Source organism: Penicillium expansum, assembly GCF_000769745.1.
Source record: "Penicillium expansum strain MD-8 chromosome Unknown contig224, whole genome shotgun sequence".
In the NCBI taxonomy this organism is placed as follows: domain Eukaryota; kingdom Fungi; phylum Ascomycota; class Eurotiomycetes; order Eurotiales; family Aspergillaceae; genus Penicillium; species Penicillium expansum.
Window position 1 is genome coordinate 926,900 of NW_015971275.1, and position 14,519 is coordinate 941,418.

Here is a 14,519-nt window from a genome sequence, read left to right on the forward strand (position 1 = left end):
CCAAGGTGGTTGAGCCGCATATTGCAGAGTTCTGACCCCCAACGAGTTCGTGTTCGCAATCAAATAGGGAGATGATAGCATGAGCTGGTGACCTGGGAAGGCAATTTGGGTTGATTGCCTCGTATATGACCCCTGTTCCTGTCCCTGTCCCCATTTTGCTTATTCATTTCATTTTGTGCTGCAGTTATAGCGTGGCATGGGGGGCCGGCAGCTTCAACCGTAGTAATGATAGCCACATCTATAGCTTATTTCTGGATCATGAGGAGGATCCTTTTTTTAGCTATCCTCATACCATAATACTTCATAACTATTTCTCCTATGTATCCCTGGAGTGAGAGCCTCAACTCTTGGGGTAGTAGGGCGGGACTAAAAATCGATGCCCTTGGCCTTGTCACGCTCCTCGGAGCGGAGGAGATGGACCGCAGTATCGGGTGACTCGTACCGAGCATATACCTCGAATACCTGCCGTTATTGGGTGCTTTTGTGGTGGCTGGAAACAGATTCACCACGAAGAAACCCGAATTCGTTCTCTACAACATATCAGCGGGGATCATGACCACCGAGCTTGCTGGCTGGTTTTCGCGATGGCTGCAGACACAGGACTTCAACCAAGTCCGGAGTATTGTCACATGGCAGGTTATGGAGCGGCCGCGCAGATGGAGACAGTTTATCGTCGGCTTCTTGCTTGTTGCATTGCCAGTGCACGGGATGCTCATCGCTCTGACTGTGTTAGCCGCGGACTGGTGGGGATTTGCAAACGTGATAGCCATGGCCATTTCGGTGGTAGTGCGATGCATAATGGTAGCAGAGAATCAGGCCGGCATCGATGCGAACATCCAGAAAGCAGAAGAAGCAGCTCAAGGTTACCCAGCCAAGCGAGCCAAGTATGATGAGTCAATGGAGATATTGGAGAGCCGTCGCCAGAATGGATACGCCATAGACGGAGTCAAAATACCCATCGAGCCTCAAGACCCAAACAAAATTGCCAAGGTAATTGTGTTGACAGAAGACTCGAAGGTCGTCACTCTTGCAATCCCCGCGTATCTGCCGAGATGGGTATTTGCAACCAATCCCCAGCCACCGAACCGATACATTTATCAGGCGTGCCAATGGATAGGCTGGGCCGCTTTTGCGGTGCATGTCATCAGTATCGGAATGGCAGCCTTGTACACACAAATTGTGTCAGTGGTGGTGATTCTCGTTTCTACAGTCCTCCCGGCCCACGGAGTTGGCGGTGAAGACTCTCGGATATGGGAATCCATTCGAAGTCACTGGGGCCACGAAGTGCAAGAAAAAAGCTGCTGGGTTAGCTCAAGACTCAAGGCCACCGTATCTATTTACCCCGAGGAGTATATGGATTGGCCCGAGTTAGAGGAGCAGAAACCCCTCACTGTGCATGTAGGCAATGAAGAGAAGATCGGCAAACAATGGACTAGGCTGATAGGCCCGTCTGACTTGAAATCTACTCCAATCCCAAAAGGAAAGAAGGACGAAACTCGGCAGGACTTACTCGCTTGGCTAGATTTAACGATGGAGGAAGATGACGTGCTGACTGCTTGGGGGCTCATACCACATAGCCGGGAATGGAAAAATGTATATTTAGAGAAAAAGAATATACATCACAGGAGATTGGTGACGATATCATTGGATTCCGCCCATTGAGGGGGATGTGAAGGTTGATGTCTTGGAAGGGAAGAATTGGTTTTGATGTCAATGTCCTTTACCGCCCTTCCTCTTCGTCTGACTATCAAAGACACAAAAACTCTGGATGAAGTTGTTCACCAAGGATATTTACAATAAGCGTCCATGATTTGCTGCATAAGTTATATGTCTTGCATTGTGATAAACCCCAAGCCATTCTCTTGATCTACTAAAATCCACCAATATGGTCTCCAACCCAAATTCCAATTTTGATCTGTGCAACCACCTCATTGTTGTTTGCTGTCATGCCATTTACACTGGAGGCTCACGTCTTGGAGCTTCAGAGGACGAATGGTTAGTGGGATCAGAATAAGCTCTTTATATGGAAGACATCAACCTGATGCACAGAGCAGGCTGATTGAGCCCTTCCAAAAGGGAGAAACACCCACATTCATCGATCATGTCAAAGCCGGATTGAAAGCTTTAGCGGAAGACTCCCATGGGTTGCTTGTGTTTTCCGGGTAAGGCCATTTCACCATATACTTTTCAATTTCTTTTGTTGATCCATTGCAGAGGGCCTACCAAGAAGCCCAGAACTGAACTCAGCGAAGGTCAATCTTACCTTGTAAGTCTCCCAAATTCCCACAACTGACTACCTAGAAAGCTCATGTATAGCAACATCCAGAATCTGGCCAGAGATAACAACTACTTCCAAGACATGTCCACTATCTCCACAATTGACCCATCAAGAGTCATCGCAGAAACCAACGCCACAGATTCATATCAAAACCTATTATTCTCTCTGATACGGTTCCAGGTATACACGGGCGTTTATCCACAGAGAGTCACAATTGTGACGCATGAGTTTAAACGCGCTCGATTCATGCAGTGCCACTTTCCAGCCGTGGGACTCGTACCTGTTAGCCCAGAACAAGAAGACTATACGCAAAAAGTTGTTGTGATAGGTATAAATCCACCAGAGGAAATCACTCCATCAGAGACCTTGACTCGAGGGGAGGCTATGAACGGGATTGGGCTGTGGAGAGAAGACCTTTACGGAGTGAACCCGGATTTGGTAGGCAAAAGGGTAAGGCGAGGCTGGTCCCCTGGAATGGAAAATGATATATTCTCCCATCTGGAACCGGAAAATGTGGTGTTGCATCTAATCCGTTATGATGGGGATGATCATTGCAATAGGTGGTTCCCGAAGCGAGAGAGTTTGCCTTGGTCTTATACTAGAAATGAAACAACCCAGGGGCCTTGATTTTGATTGAGAACAAATATCAAGACTTCTGATATGATAAGTGGAAGAAGTCCTTGATTCTTCCCCGAAACGCCAATCCATAGTGTCCTTCGTATTTGATCATAATGTGCCACCAAGAGCTTAATCCGCCAGCCGGTAGCTGACCAGAGTCCCAACTCGGTGATTGTTTGTGCTGAAGCTCCTTAGTTGGACCTTCTCTGCGTTCTTAATTTCCTTGGCATCACTGTCACCCCATTCCACAGGCACGTCTGAATCGGCGTCGGCATAGACAAGTACATTGAAGGTGCAGTCGCCATCAAGGACGGGGAGGAAGGTGACAGAGGCGGTAATTTGGCGGAAGATAGCTTGGATCTCCTCCTGGATCTGCTTTTCTGTCTTCTCGATAGGTTCGGCGGGTTTTGCATCTCTTCAATACACAAACATGTGGGATTAGTGTGATGGTCAAGATAAGCTCCCATTGGCATAAACTTACCCCTGTGTGCTGTTCTCTTTGTCGGCAGCTTTCTGTGAGCTCTTGCTTTTGGATTGTTTGCCAAAGACTTCGACCTATTCCATCACATTATAGTTAGCCACGGACTCGGATGGGAGAGTGTCGAATGCATACATCGAATTGCCACCTTTCCACATGTTCACCAGTCTCCTTGCTCGTGATAACTACCACAAGCTTCGAGATCTTTCCTCCCTGCATCCATTCCTTCAACTGCGACATGATCTTCTTGATGTAGGCTTTAACCTGGTCGTCGGCCGAAACTGCTATGAAGTTAGGGTTGCCGATGTCGATTAAGAAGAAAACGATTCACGAACCCAGCATATTGAGGCCATATTTTTTAATTCTATTTCAGATTAGCTTGCTGCTCTGTAGTGGGCAAAGTTGGGAGGGCATACTTACGTTGTGAAATCCTCGGGGGGATAGACTCCTCGTTGGAAGCTGAACACCCAATGCGATCAGCTAGTGTCTTGGGCTGAGTATGACTACCAACTTACAGGATTGAATTAATCGAGTATTCAAACTGAGACTGTTAGCACTCATATTCCATTGATGCAACCAAAAGGGCAACTCACGAATTCGGAGACAAGCTTGGCCGATCCTGTTATCTTGTAAGCTTTGTACAGCCACTATAAGTAGGCGATGGGTATGAACCTTTGATTGATAGCTTGTGCACCTTTGACTTCTCCTTGGTTTCCGGCATGATGAGCTTGTAGATAGCTGAGGACTTTGAAGGAGAAAGAAAGGTAGAGCTTTGTTTATGTCGAGTGGTCACCGCAGCAATAAACAGTCACCGCCCGCGCGTCCGTTTTTTCTCCGCAAATCGTGACGAGACCTACCAGCACTGAAGCGCTAATCGATTGCCCCGCGGATACAATTCGATTCGACGCTTGCATACCATCAGCCCCTCCTATGCCACCGCAGAAGTCCCAATGCGAGGATGTCTGCAGTTAGGCCGATGGCTGAGCGCAGCGCCGAGATGCCAGGCCGCGAGCCTCCGACCACCAGCTGTCTTTTCTTGGTATATTTATAAAAGGAGTTTCTCTACTACTACGGTTTACAATGGACGTTCGAAAACCACGCCCATAAAACTCGATGTCAGCCTCGAGAAGAGAATCGCTGCGATCCCAATCGAACGTTTTCGCAATTTCTGCATCGTTGCACACGTCGATCATGGCAAGAGCACGCTTTCCGACCGATTGCTCGAATTGACCGGCACAATTGAAGCGGGAACGAACAAGCAAGTTTTAGACAAACTCGATGTCGAGCGAGAGCGAGGAATTACGGTCAAAGCACAGACGTGCACTATGATCTACAACTACAAAGGCGAGGATTATTTGTTACATTTGGTCGATACACCTGGCCATGTGGACTTCCGCGCTGAAGTGTCGCGGAGTTATGCCAGTTGCGGTGGAGCAATCCTCTTGGTTGACGCCAGCCAGGGTGTGCAGGCGCAAACAGTCGCCAATTTCTACTTGGCCTTTGCGCAAGGCCTCGAGTTGATTCCCATTCTCAACAAGGTTGATCTCCCCTCATCGGACCCAGAGCGGGCTCTGGAGCAGATAAGAAACACATTCGAGATTGATACAGAAAACGCGGTGATGGTCTCGGCAAAGACTGGATTGAATGTTCCGGCTGTGCTACCGACGGTGGTGGAGAAGATCCCTGCGTATGTTTAAACAGCTGCCCCCAAAGAGCTGTTTTTTTGCTGACTGTATGCTAGACCTATCGGCGATTCTAAGAAACCACTTCGTATGCTTCTTGTGGATTCCTGGTACGACTCCTACAAGGGTGTGATCTTGTTGGTCCGTGTTTTCGACGGCGAGGTGCGTGCAGGTCAGCAGCTTATATCCTTCGTTACCGGTCTCAAATATTTTGTTGGTGAAGTCGGCATCATGTATCCGACTGAGACCGCGCAAACCGTTCTCCGTGCAGGTCAGGTTGGGTACATCTACTTCAATCCTGGTATGAAGCGGAGTAAGGAGGCCAAAATTGGCGATACCTTCACAAGAGTCGGTTATGAAAAGATCGTCGAGCCTTTGCCTGGATTCGAAGAGCCCAAGTCGATGGTCTTCGTGGCTGTATACCCAGTGAATGCGGATCTCTTCGAGCATCTGGAGGACAGCATCAACCAGCTGGTTTTAAACGACCGAAGCATCACAGTACAGAAAGAGTCTTCTGAGGCCCTAGGCGCCGGTTTCCGTATGGGCTTCTTGGGAACCCTTCACTGCTCCGTGTTTGAAGACCGCCTACGACAGGAGCATGGCGCAAGCATCATTATTACACCACCCTCCGTCCCAGTCAAGATCGTATGGAAAGACGGCACCGAAGAGATTATCACCAATCCCGCCAAATTTCCCGATGATGATAGCGTACGGCTCAAAGTTGCCGAGGTTCAAGAGCCATATGTCTTGGTCACTTTGACATTCCCAGAAGAGTACCTGGGAAAGGTGATTGAGCTCTGCGAGGCCAACCGTGGTGAGCAACAAAGTATTGAATACTTCACAGCGACTCAGGTCATTATGAAGTACGAGCTGCCTCTAGCCCATTTGGTTGATGATTTCTTTGGAAAATTGAAAGGAGGCACCAAAGGCTATGCCAGTCTGGACTACGAAGAATCTGCATGGCGAGCTGGCAACATCGTCCGGCTACAACTCTTGGTCAACAGAGAGCCAGTGGATGCTGTAACGCGAATTATGCACTCGAGCCAGGTGAGCCGACAAGGCAGAATTTGGGTAACCAAGTTCAAGGAGCATGTTGATCGGCAGCTTTTCGAGATCATCATCCAGGCTGCTGTCGGTAAGAAAATCATCGCTCGTGAGACTATAAAGCCTTACCGAAAAGACGTGCTAGCAAAATTGCATGCAAGTGATGTAAGTCGGCGACGAAAGCTGCTCGAGAAGCAAAAAGAAGGCCGCAAGAGGTTGCGAGCAGTTGGAAATGTGGTGATTGAGCACAAAGCTTTCCAGGCATTCTTGGCGAAATAAGCATGTATATTAGCAACCAGATACACTGTATAACATTATTTTTTGAACATCTTTTCGTATCGAGGCATCTATATAAACCTGCAAGCCGCTCGTGTCAGCGGTGAGAGCTTCACCGGCAGAAAAAAAGTTCATGTCAAACCCCGCCATACAACTTCCTCCTCTGATCATTCCCAGTTCACTTCATTGTGTCGAAACACCCTTGCTCAAGATCTGTGGCTTCGAATTGTGGATTTACCACATAATACCAGAGTCAATTTATCTTCAAGCCTGAAATCTTATCCTTGGCGGCTGAAATCCGCCTTTGCCGATCCCATAGCCTTGAGTCACCCTGCCATGCTCCGCATTTGACGACGGCCATGCAGCCTCCAGAGGGTGCGCAGGTAGACCTGGGCAAGGCCCAGGTTATCGACAGTGTTCCTAAAGTGATCAAGGAACTGAAGTTTGGTGTCTTGTACGCAGTTCACTCACATGTGCTTGTCACAAGCGTTTGTCGCAGACTTGATCGCTAATGAAGATTTATGTTTCCAGAACCAACGATGACATCGTCGGCCAAGCGGTGGTGGAAGTTTCTGACCGAAAATTTTTCGACTTGGATCAGACGCGAACGGTTGTTTCGAATGGACCTCTCGACCAGCGCATGGGTATCTCGAACAAAACTGATGCTTGCGCAACATGTGGAAATAACCTCAAAGACTGTAATGGTCATTTCGGCCATGTGAGACTGGTCTTACCATCTTTCCACGTCGGTTATTTCAAGCGCGTCATTTCGATCCTCCAGGAAATTTGCAAGGAATGTTCGAATATTCTGCTCCCCGAGGCGGAGCGCCGTTCCTACCTTCGTGATATGCGCCGACCGGGCCTTGACAACCTACGCCGAACGCAGATCGCAAAGCGCATCAACGAACGGTGTCGGAAAACCCGTGAATGTACATACTGCGGAGCGATTAACGGTGTCGTGAAGAAGACCGGAACAAGTGCTCTGAAGATTACCCACGACAAATTCCGCGCATTCAATGTCTCGGTTTCCGTCAAAAAGCAGACACCGATCAGTAAGGATGTCTTTGATAACTCTTTCCTCGAGGCAAGAGGCGCAAACCCGGAGGTCGAAAAACACTTCAAAAAGGCGCAGGATGACATGAACCCCCTTCGCGTTCTTAAGCTATTCAAGAAAATGTCCGACTCTGACTGCGAATTGATTGGTATGAATCCAAAGGAGGCTCGTCCGGAAATGTTCCTATGGCAATTCATTCCAGCTCCACCGGTTTGCATTCGACCTTCAGTGGGACAAGATGGTGCATCCACAGAAGACGACTTGACCGCCAAGCTAGGTGACATTGTGCAGAGTAATATCAATCTTAAGAATGCGTTGCTCAAAGGCGCTCCAGTTCAGACAATCATGGAGTGCTGGGACTACATGCAGCTTCAAATTGCTGTCTACATTAACAGTGATGTGCCTGGACTTAACAAAGCCGATCTCGGAAAGCCAATCCGAGGCTTCGTCCAACGCTTGAAGGGAAAGCAAGGTCGCTTCCGTGGAAATCTGTCAGGAAAACGTGTTGATTTCTCCGGGCGAACTGTCATTTCACCCGATCCAAATTTGCGAGTTGATGAGGTCGCTGTTCCGGAGCTTGTGGCAAAGAACATGACTTATCCTGAACTAGTGACCAGATACAACAAGGAAAAATTGCAGCAACGGATTTGCAATGGAAGCAACAAATGGCCCGGAGCGAACTTGATCGTCAAGAAAGGAACTGGATTCAGACAGATGTTGAAGTACAGTAACACTCAGCGGATGGCCGATGCACTGCAAGAAGGCGATCTGGTTGAGCGTCATCTTGAAGACGGCGACATTGTGCTGTTCAATCGACAACCTTCCCTCCACAAGCTCAGTATTCTATCTCATTTTGCCAAAATCCGACCCCACAGGACTTTCCGATTGAACGAGTGTGTCTGTAACCCTTACAACGCCGATTTCGACGGAGATGAGATGAACCTCCACGTACCGCAGACCGAAGAAGCCCGAGCAGAAGCTATGGAGCTAATGGGAGTGAAGAACAATTTAGCCACACCCAAAAACGGAGAACCCATCATTTCTGCCATCCAGGATTTCATTAGTGCTGCCTATGTGTTGAGCAGCAAAGACAACTTCTTTGATCGTGCCTCCTTCACGCAAATCTGTCTCTATATGCTTGGCCCTGAAACGAGATTCGATCTCCCACCACCATCAGTTTTGAAGCCCCAGATGATGTGGACTGGCAAACAAGTCTTTAACATTCTTATGCGCCCTAACAAATCCGACCCCGTTATGGTTAACCTGGATGCCGCATGCCGTGAGTTCAAGATGCCCAAGGATGGTCGTCCCAAGGACTTGGACCCCAATGATGGCTGGTTAGTCATCCGCAACTCGGAGGTTATGTGTGGTGTGATGGACAAGTCTACGATTGGTTCTGGAAAGAAAGACAATGTTTTCTACATTATGCTTAGAGATTTCGGCCCACCGGCAGCAGCCGAGGGCATGAACCGTCTGTCAAAACTGTCTGCCCGATGGTTCACCAATATCGGCTTTTCAATTGGTATTGGAGATGTCTACCCTAGTGCAGGCCTCGTTCAGTCGAAAAACGATCTTGTTGAGGCAGCGTACTCGCAGTGTGACGCAGTCATTGCTAAGTACAAGGCGGGCACTCTGGAAAAGTATCCTGGATGTGACGAATTGCAAACCATGGAGAACCAGATCTCCGGTATTCTTAGTAAGGTCCGTCAACAAGCTGGTGACGAATGTATCATGCAGCTCAGCAAGTACAACTCGCCCCTGATCATGGCCACTTCTGGATCCAAGGGTTCTAGTATCAACGTGTCTCAGATGGTTGCCCTTGTCGGTCAACAAATTATCGGTGGTCAGCGTGTACAGGACGGTTTCCAGGATCGTACCCTACCACATTTCCCGAAGAATGCACGACAGCCTCCGTCGAAGGGTTTCGTTCGCAACAGTTTCTTCTCCGGGCTGGAGCCCCCAGAGTTCATTTTCCACGCTATGTCCGGTCGTGAAGGTCTGGTCGATACAGCTGTCAAGACCGCCGAGACTGGTTACATGTCTCGTCGTCTGATGAAATCACTCGAAGATTTGTCATCGATGTACGATGACACGGTCCGTAACTCATCTGCTGCCATCGTTCAATTCCAGTATGGTGACGATAAGTTGGATCCCGTGGATATGGAGGGTAAAGCCAAGCCCGTCCACTTCGACCGAACATTCATTCACTCTGAATCTACTACGTACAACAATGATGAGCGAAGCTTGTTGCCGATGGAAATGATGGAAGTCTGCGAACAGATGCTTTCAAAGGAACGTGCGAAGCTAAACCGCAAGGACTTGCTTGGCAATGACCTGGCGTACATGGACCGCAGCGATCACGGTATCGATCAGTTCGAGAGTGCCCGTGACTTCCTTGACTCAATTCAGGAATACGTGCAAAAGAGGGCCGACAAATTGATATCGCGAGGTGGTGATATCGACCCGTCCGACCAACGGAGCCGTAAGGGCTTGGATCATACAGGCAAACTGACAGACACCACACTGAGGGCTTTCATCACTGCTTGTCTGTTGAAATACAAGAGAGCCCAGGTCGAGCCCGGCCACGCTGTGGGTGCCGTTGGTGCCCAGTCCATTGGTGAGCCTGGAACGCAAATGACCCTGAAAACTTTCCATTTCGCTGGTGTCGCCGGAATGAGTATCACGCAGGGTGTACCCCGTATCAAGGAAATTATCAACGCCTCAAGAGAAATCAGTACTCCCGTCGTGGCTTGCGAACTGGTCAACAAAGAAAGCACTATCGCGGCTCGTATTGTGAAAGGACGCATTGAAAAGACTTTCCTCAGCGACGTCATCCGATCCATCACGGAGGTTTGGTCCCCCGATGATGCTTACTTGAAGGTTGTTCTGAACTGGAAGACTATCGAGGATCTGGCGCTCGAGATCACGACGCCGCAGATCGTTGAAGCGATCAAGACCAACAAGCGCTTCAAGGGCAGCGATCTTAAATTCTCTTGCAAGCAAGCCTCCATCAAGGTCCACATGGATCTTGATCCGGCCAGCAAGGCGGGTCTTTCTAAGACGGAGATTGCCGCCACCAGCGTTGATCCTTTCCTCCGCTTGAAGCATTTGAAGCGCATCCTTCCTAACATTCAAATCCTGGGTCACCCGCGTGCCACCCGCGCTATTATTCGCACGGACGAGACCTCAACCACGAACACTTTGCTTGTGGAAGGCTACGGATTACGGGAGTGTATGACTACGATGGGTGTGGACGGTCTCCGCACTAGGACCAACAACATTATGGAGGCGCGAGAAGTTCTGGGTATTGAAGCCGCTCGAAGCACAATTGTCGTCGAAATCAGTGAAGTCATGAAGGACATGGACATCGATCCTCGTCACATGCAGCTTCTAGCTGACGTGATGACCTACAAGGGTGAGGTGCTCGGTATTACGCGTTTCGGTCTGGCTAAGATGCGTGACTCGGTGCTTCAGCTTGCTTCATTCGAGAAGACCGCTGATCACCTTTTCGACGCCGGTGGTCTCGGTCGCACCGATCTCATCGAGGGTGTATCGGAATGTATCATCATGGGCAAGACGGTGTCACTGGGTACAGGTGCTATGGAGGTTGTGCGTAAGCTGAACTTCTACCAAGGCCAGATTGGCCCACGAAAGACAGTCTTCGAAGATGCTTGGACTGAACATTGTGAGGCACCTTTGACAAGAAGACCCAAGAGGAAGGTCCGATGAAGTGATTGTGACTCTGTGACACTGTGCATTAATTTCGGCGTTAAGAATTTGTGCCTTGTGGACAAGGCCTGTACATGTACTTACCTGAGCGGGTGAATTTCATTGACGATATGATCAAATAGTTTTCTTTCATTCTTATGTTCTCTTTGAGTTCTCTTTGACTCTAAACATTGTTTCAGTGGATTCTTAGGGCTAAATAACCAAAGTCCAAAAGTCCAATACTTTTCCCATATACGATTGCCTACCATAAAAGGTTTGAACCTATCACAATATTAAAAGCAAAACTTGGGGTGTGTACGGACGTGAAGCTAATTTCCAACACGACTGTAGAAAGATCTAGCGACAAGCTTCTCTTCAGATTATATTCAAATATTCTACCTTCTTACACAAAGTACAAGAAGTCCACAACATCCCCCCCGATGGAATGTCTCGGATTCTCACCTGCCTCTTAGGTACTTCTGTACCTATAGACCAAATATCTTTGGATATCACCAACATTTTCCTCTTTTTTTTCCCCCAACAGCTGCAGCCAACCGAAAAGTGACATTCCAGAAATACGAGATTCGAGGGCCCTTTTAGGGTCAGAGAAAGGGTCGGGGAGCTCTTTATTGAGAGCAAAAAACAAACAATCAAAGGCGTCAAATCACCCAAAGAGAAACACCCCAATGTCCGGAGTGACCAGGGAGTGAATCGTCCTCCAATCAGCATCGTGAAACCCCTGAGGCAGCCATGGGTGTTAGCCTTTGGCCATCACATCGCCTCGACAGTTCTTTGTTACGCATTGCCTTATTTGGCCACGCCACATCCGTAAGCACTCGGTGGGTTGGATGTTTCTTTGTTTCCTAGTGGACAGTGGACCGTATCGCTCTTGAGAGTATTGATTTCTAACTGAATGTCCGTGGGTCGCACTTAATCTTTTACATCTCCCCTCATCTATCTCCCCGGCCTCCCCGAAAAACAACCCGAATTTGAACTGTGGATGATCATGGAGATTGTCAATCCAAGAATCCCTAGGAGGCGCGAGATCCGAACACGAGCCCCGACAGCCTGTCAGACCTGTCGGCTACGCAAGACTCGATGTGACAATACCAGGCCGACCTGTAGCTACTGCGCCTCGCAGGGGATGGAGTGCAACTATCCCGAAACATCGCCACAGCAGAACCAGTAAGATATCATCATTGTCCACTGGTGTGAATCGGGGAGAAAAGCACACTAAGCATTGACTTTATTCTTAGAGTTGGGTTTGACCCTGGGAACTCATCGAACAATGAGGTGCTGCAACGACTGAATCACATCGCCGGTTTGCTGGAGAACTTCAAATCCGAAGGCTCCACCAGCTCGACCCGCTCACTCAAGGAAGGATTCTTTGAGATGGTCGTGCAGAACCCTAGCCCCGTAGCTGATTCATTGCCGGGGAGCAATCCACCTAGCACCAGCACTGGTAGTGTCGATGATCGGGGAACCGATAATGATCCCCGAATCCTTTACATGGCTAGCTCTGGCGAGAACATGCTCCGATGGCCTATATTCAACAAGGTCATCACCGAAGCCGAAAAGCATATCCGATCATTCCTCCTCGACTCACTGGATAACCAGCCCCGCAGTATGCAGGCACCCCGGCAGGTGGGGATCGGAAGCTTTGTCGATGAGATCCCTAGACTTTGCAGAAAGTACTTTCTACTATGCCACCGAAGAAACCCGATAGTCGATCTAGACAGTCTAGACCGTTATGCCAAGGAGGTCACCGTCCAGGGTCTTGGATGGGATGGGCCCTCGTGTCAAGTGGTATGTCAGCTCCTTTTTGAGAAGTCCCACTTGGAACTAAATCATGTCTGTTGTAGTTGCTAGCGTGTGCCTTAGCTTCGTGCACATCATCGAAGTTTGTTCCGCTGGCGGAGGACATGCCAGCGAATCTCGATGGACTTCAAGCTCCACCCATGTCAGACGCCAATCTCGATTTGGCTGAGACATATTTCCATGCGGCAAAGCAGAGATTCGGATTCTTGCACACGTCCCCAACAGACATCCAGTGCTTCCTTCTTGCTGGAAGCTACCATAGACATGCCATACGTCCTCTACAAGCTTGGTTCTGCTATCAGCAGGCATCTTGCAGATTGGAAGTTCGTTTGCGATCGCTGTGTAGAGAACAGTGGACTGCTGATGACAACTACCATAACCTGGAGTCAAGACTATATTGGTCCTGTATCCAAGCGGAACAGTAGGTTCTTTTCACCGGGCTTTTATATGTTCATCATACTAAGCATTGTCAACAGTGAGATGCAGAGCGAGCTCCCTCTCTGGAGCAGTGGTCTTGAAAGCCTAGGCTATTCAGATCCATTCCCTAAATTCTCTCGCAGATCTCCTTCCTCATATGACCAAATGGACGAAGATCAAGATTTCGCAGTCAGGCCAGGCTTGGAACTAGATGGCACTGAAGAAGAGAAAGGCTGGAAATTCTACATCGGGTCCATCTGTAACCGCCGGACCACTAATGACATAGTGTCTGACATGTGGCGTCAAGGCGAAAAGGGCTGGACCAAAGATATCCCCGATCTCCTCAGAAAAACAATGGACGCGGAGCGTGTTGTAACATCATGGTATGAGCCACGAGCCCCAAAGTCTCCGACTCTCCTTCTAACTCTCCCAAAAGGTACCAAATCTCGCTAGCGGGGATCCAATCCGCAAAAGACAATCCAGACCTGAGGTTCTTCTTCCGCGGTCGGTACCACATGGCACTGGAGAGGATCTACCGACCAGCGTTCTACCTCGCGATGCACTTCCAGGGGATGCCAACATTCATCAAAAAGAACAATCCAATGTGGGCCGAAGTGTTCCATCTAGCGCAAAAGGCCATTGACAACTGCGTCACGCTAATACCAAGCTACTGGTATCAGTTCCGACACGAGTGGATCTGGAACGTGGTGCGTGCTAGCTTCGCCTGTGCTGTGCATATCCTCGGGGCTGTCTTATATCAGCTCGAAGCATCAAGGGACCCTAGTACGTGGCAGGTGCAGTTACCGGTGAATTGGACTGCTTTGGTGAGGCTGTCGATTCGCACGCTGAAGCATTGGTCGTCGGAGTCTAGTGATCTAGAGGTTATGGCGTCGACTCTTGAGAGGATGTATCAGGGTACTTGTCGGTTGGCTAATGTGCGCCCTGATCTTCATCTGATTAATTGTTAATATGGAGATACTCCGAAAAGGATATACATATAGGGGTTTGTGAACTCATGCGTCCACATAATTATGAGACACTATGCATTGATGATTTCAAAATATTGAATTCTGTTTATGTTTTTGCTTCTGCTTCTGTCAATTACATCTATTAAACATCTATGGGACATCTATACATTAAAATATT

The 14,519-nt window shown here is 48.8% G+C and overlaps 5 protein-coding genes across 5 annotated transcripts; 4 read left to right on the forward strand and 1 right to left on the reverse strand.

Annotated features, from left to right (window-relative positions):
* Positions 1-552: 552 nt before the first annotated feature.
* PEX2_069610 (uncharacterized protein) lies at positions 553-1,662 on the forward strand (the record flags this gene model as incomplete). The annotated part of the gene is made up of 1 exon (XM_016744232.1): positions 553-1,662. One exon carries the CDS (start codon positions 553-555, stop codon positions 1,660-1,662), a length of 1,110 nt encoding a protein of 369 aa, XP_016599945.1.
* A 223-nt stretch (positions 1,663-1,885) lies between these two features.
* On the forward strand, positions 1,886-2,905 carry PEX2_069620 (DUF218 domain protein; the record flags this gene model as incomplete). Its single annotated transcript, XM_016744233.1, has 4 exons — positions 1,886-1,999; positions 2,050-2,162; positions 2,215-2,266; positions 2,327-2,905. The coding sequence occupies 4 exons, from the start codon at positions 1,886-1,888 to the stop codon at positions 2,903-2,905; spliced, it is 858 nt and encodes a 285-aa protein (XP_016599946.1).
* Positions 2,906-3,025: 120 nt separating this feature from the next.
* On the reverse strand, positions 3,026-4,095 carry PEX2_069630 (spindle checkpoint protein MAD2; the record flags this gene model as incomplete). Its single annotated transcript, XM_016744234.1, has 8 exons — positions 3,026-3,311; positions 3,378-3,451; positions 3,510-3,655; positions 3,710-3,738; positions 3,795-3,833; positions 3,890-3,915; positions 3,968-3,993; positions 4,047-4,095. 8 exons carry the CDS (start codon positions 4,093-4,095, stop codon positions 3,026-3,028), a joined length of 675 nt encoding a protein of 224 aa, XP_016599947.1.
* A 229-nt stretch (positions 4,096-4,324) lies between these two features.
* PEX2_069640 (DNA-directed RNA polymerase III core subunit RPO31) lies at positions 4,325-11,159 on the forward strand (the record flags this gene model as incomplete). Its single annotated transcript, XM_016744235.1, has 4 exons — positions 4,325-5,061; positions 5,116-6,265; positions 6,742-6,830; positions 6,908-11,159. 4 exons carry the CDS (start codon positions 4,325-4,327, stop codon positions 11,157-11,159), a joined length of 6,228 nt encoding a protein of 2,075 aa, XP_016599948.1.
* A 1,123-nt stretch (positions 11,160-12,282) lies between these two features.
* PEX2_069650 (fungal specific transcription factor domain-containing protein) lies at positions 12,283-14,341 on the forward strand (the record flags this gene model as incomplete). The annotated part of the gene is made up of 5 exons (XM_016744236.1): positions 12,283-12,323; positions 12,395-12,944; positions 13,001-13,377; positions 13,433-13,756; positions 13,810-14,341. The coding sequence occupies 5 exons, from the start codon at positions 12,283-12,285 to the stop codon at positions 14,339-14,341; spliced, it is 1,824 nt and encodes a 607-aa protein (XP_016599949.1).
* Positions 14,342-14,519: the final 178 nt, after the last annotated feature.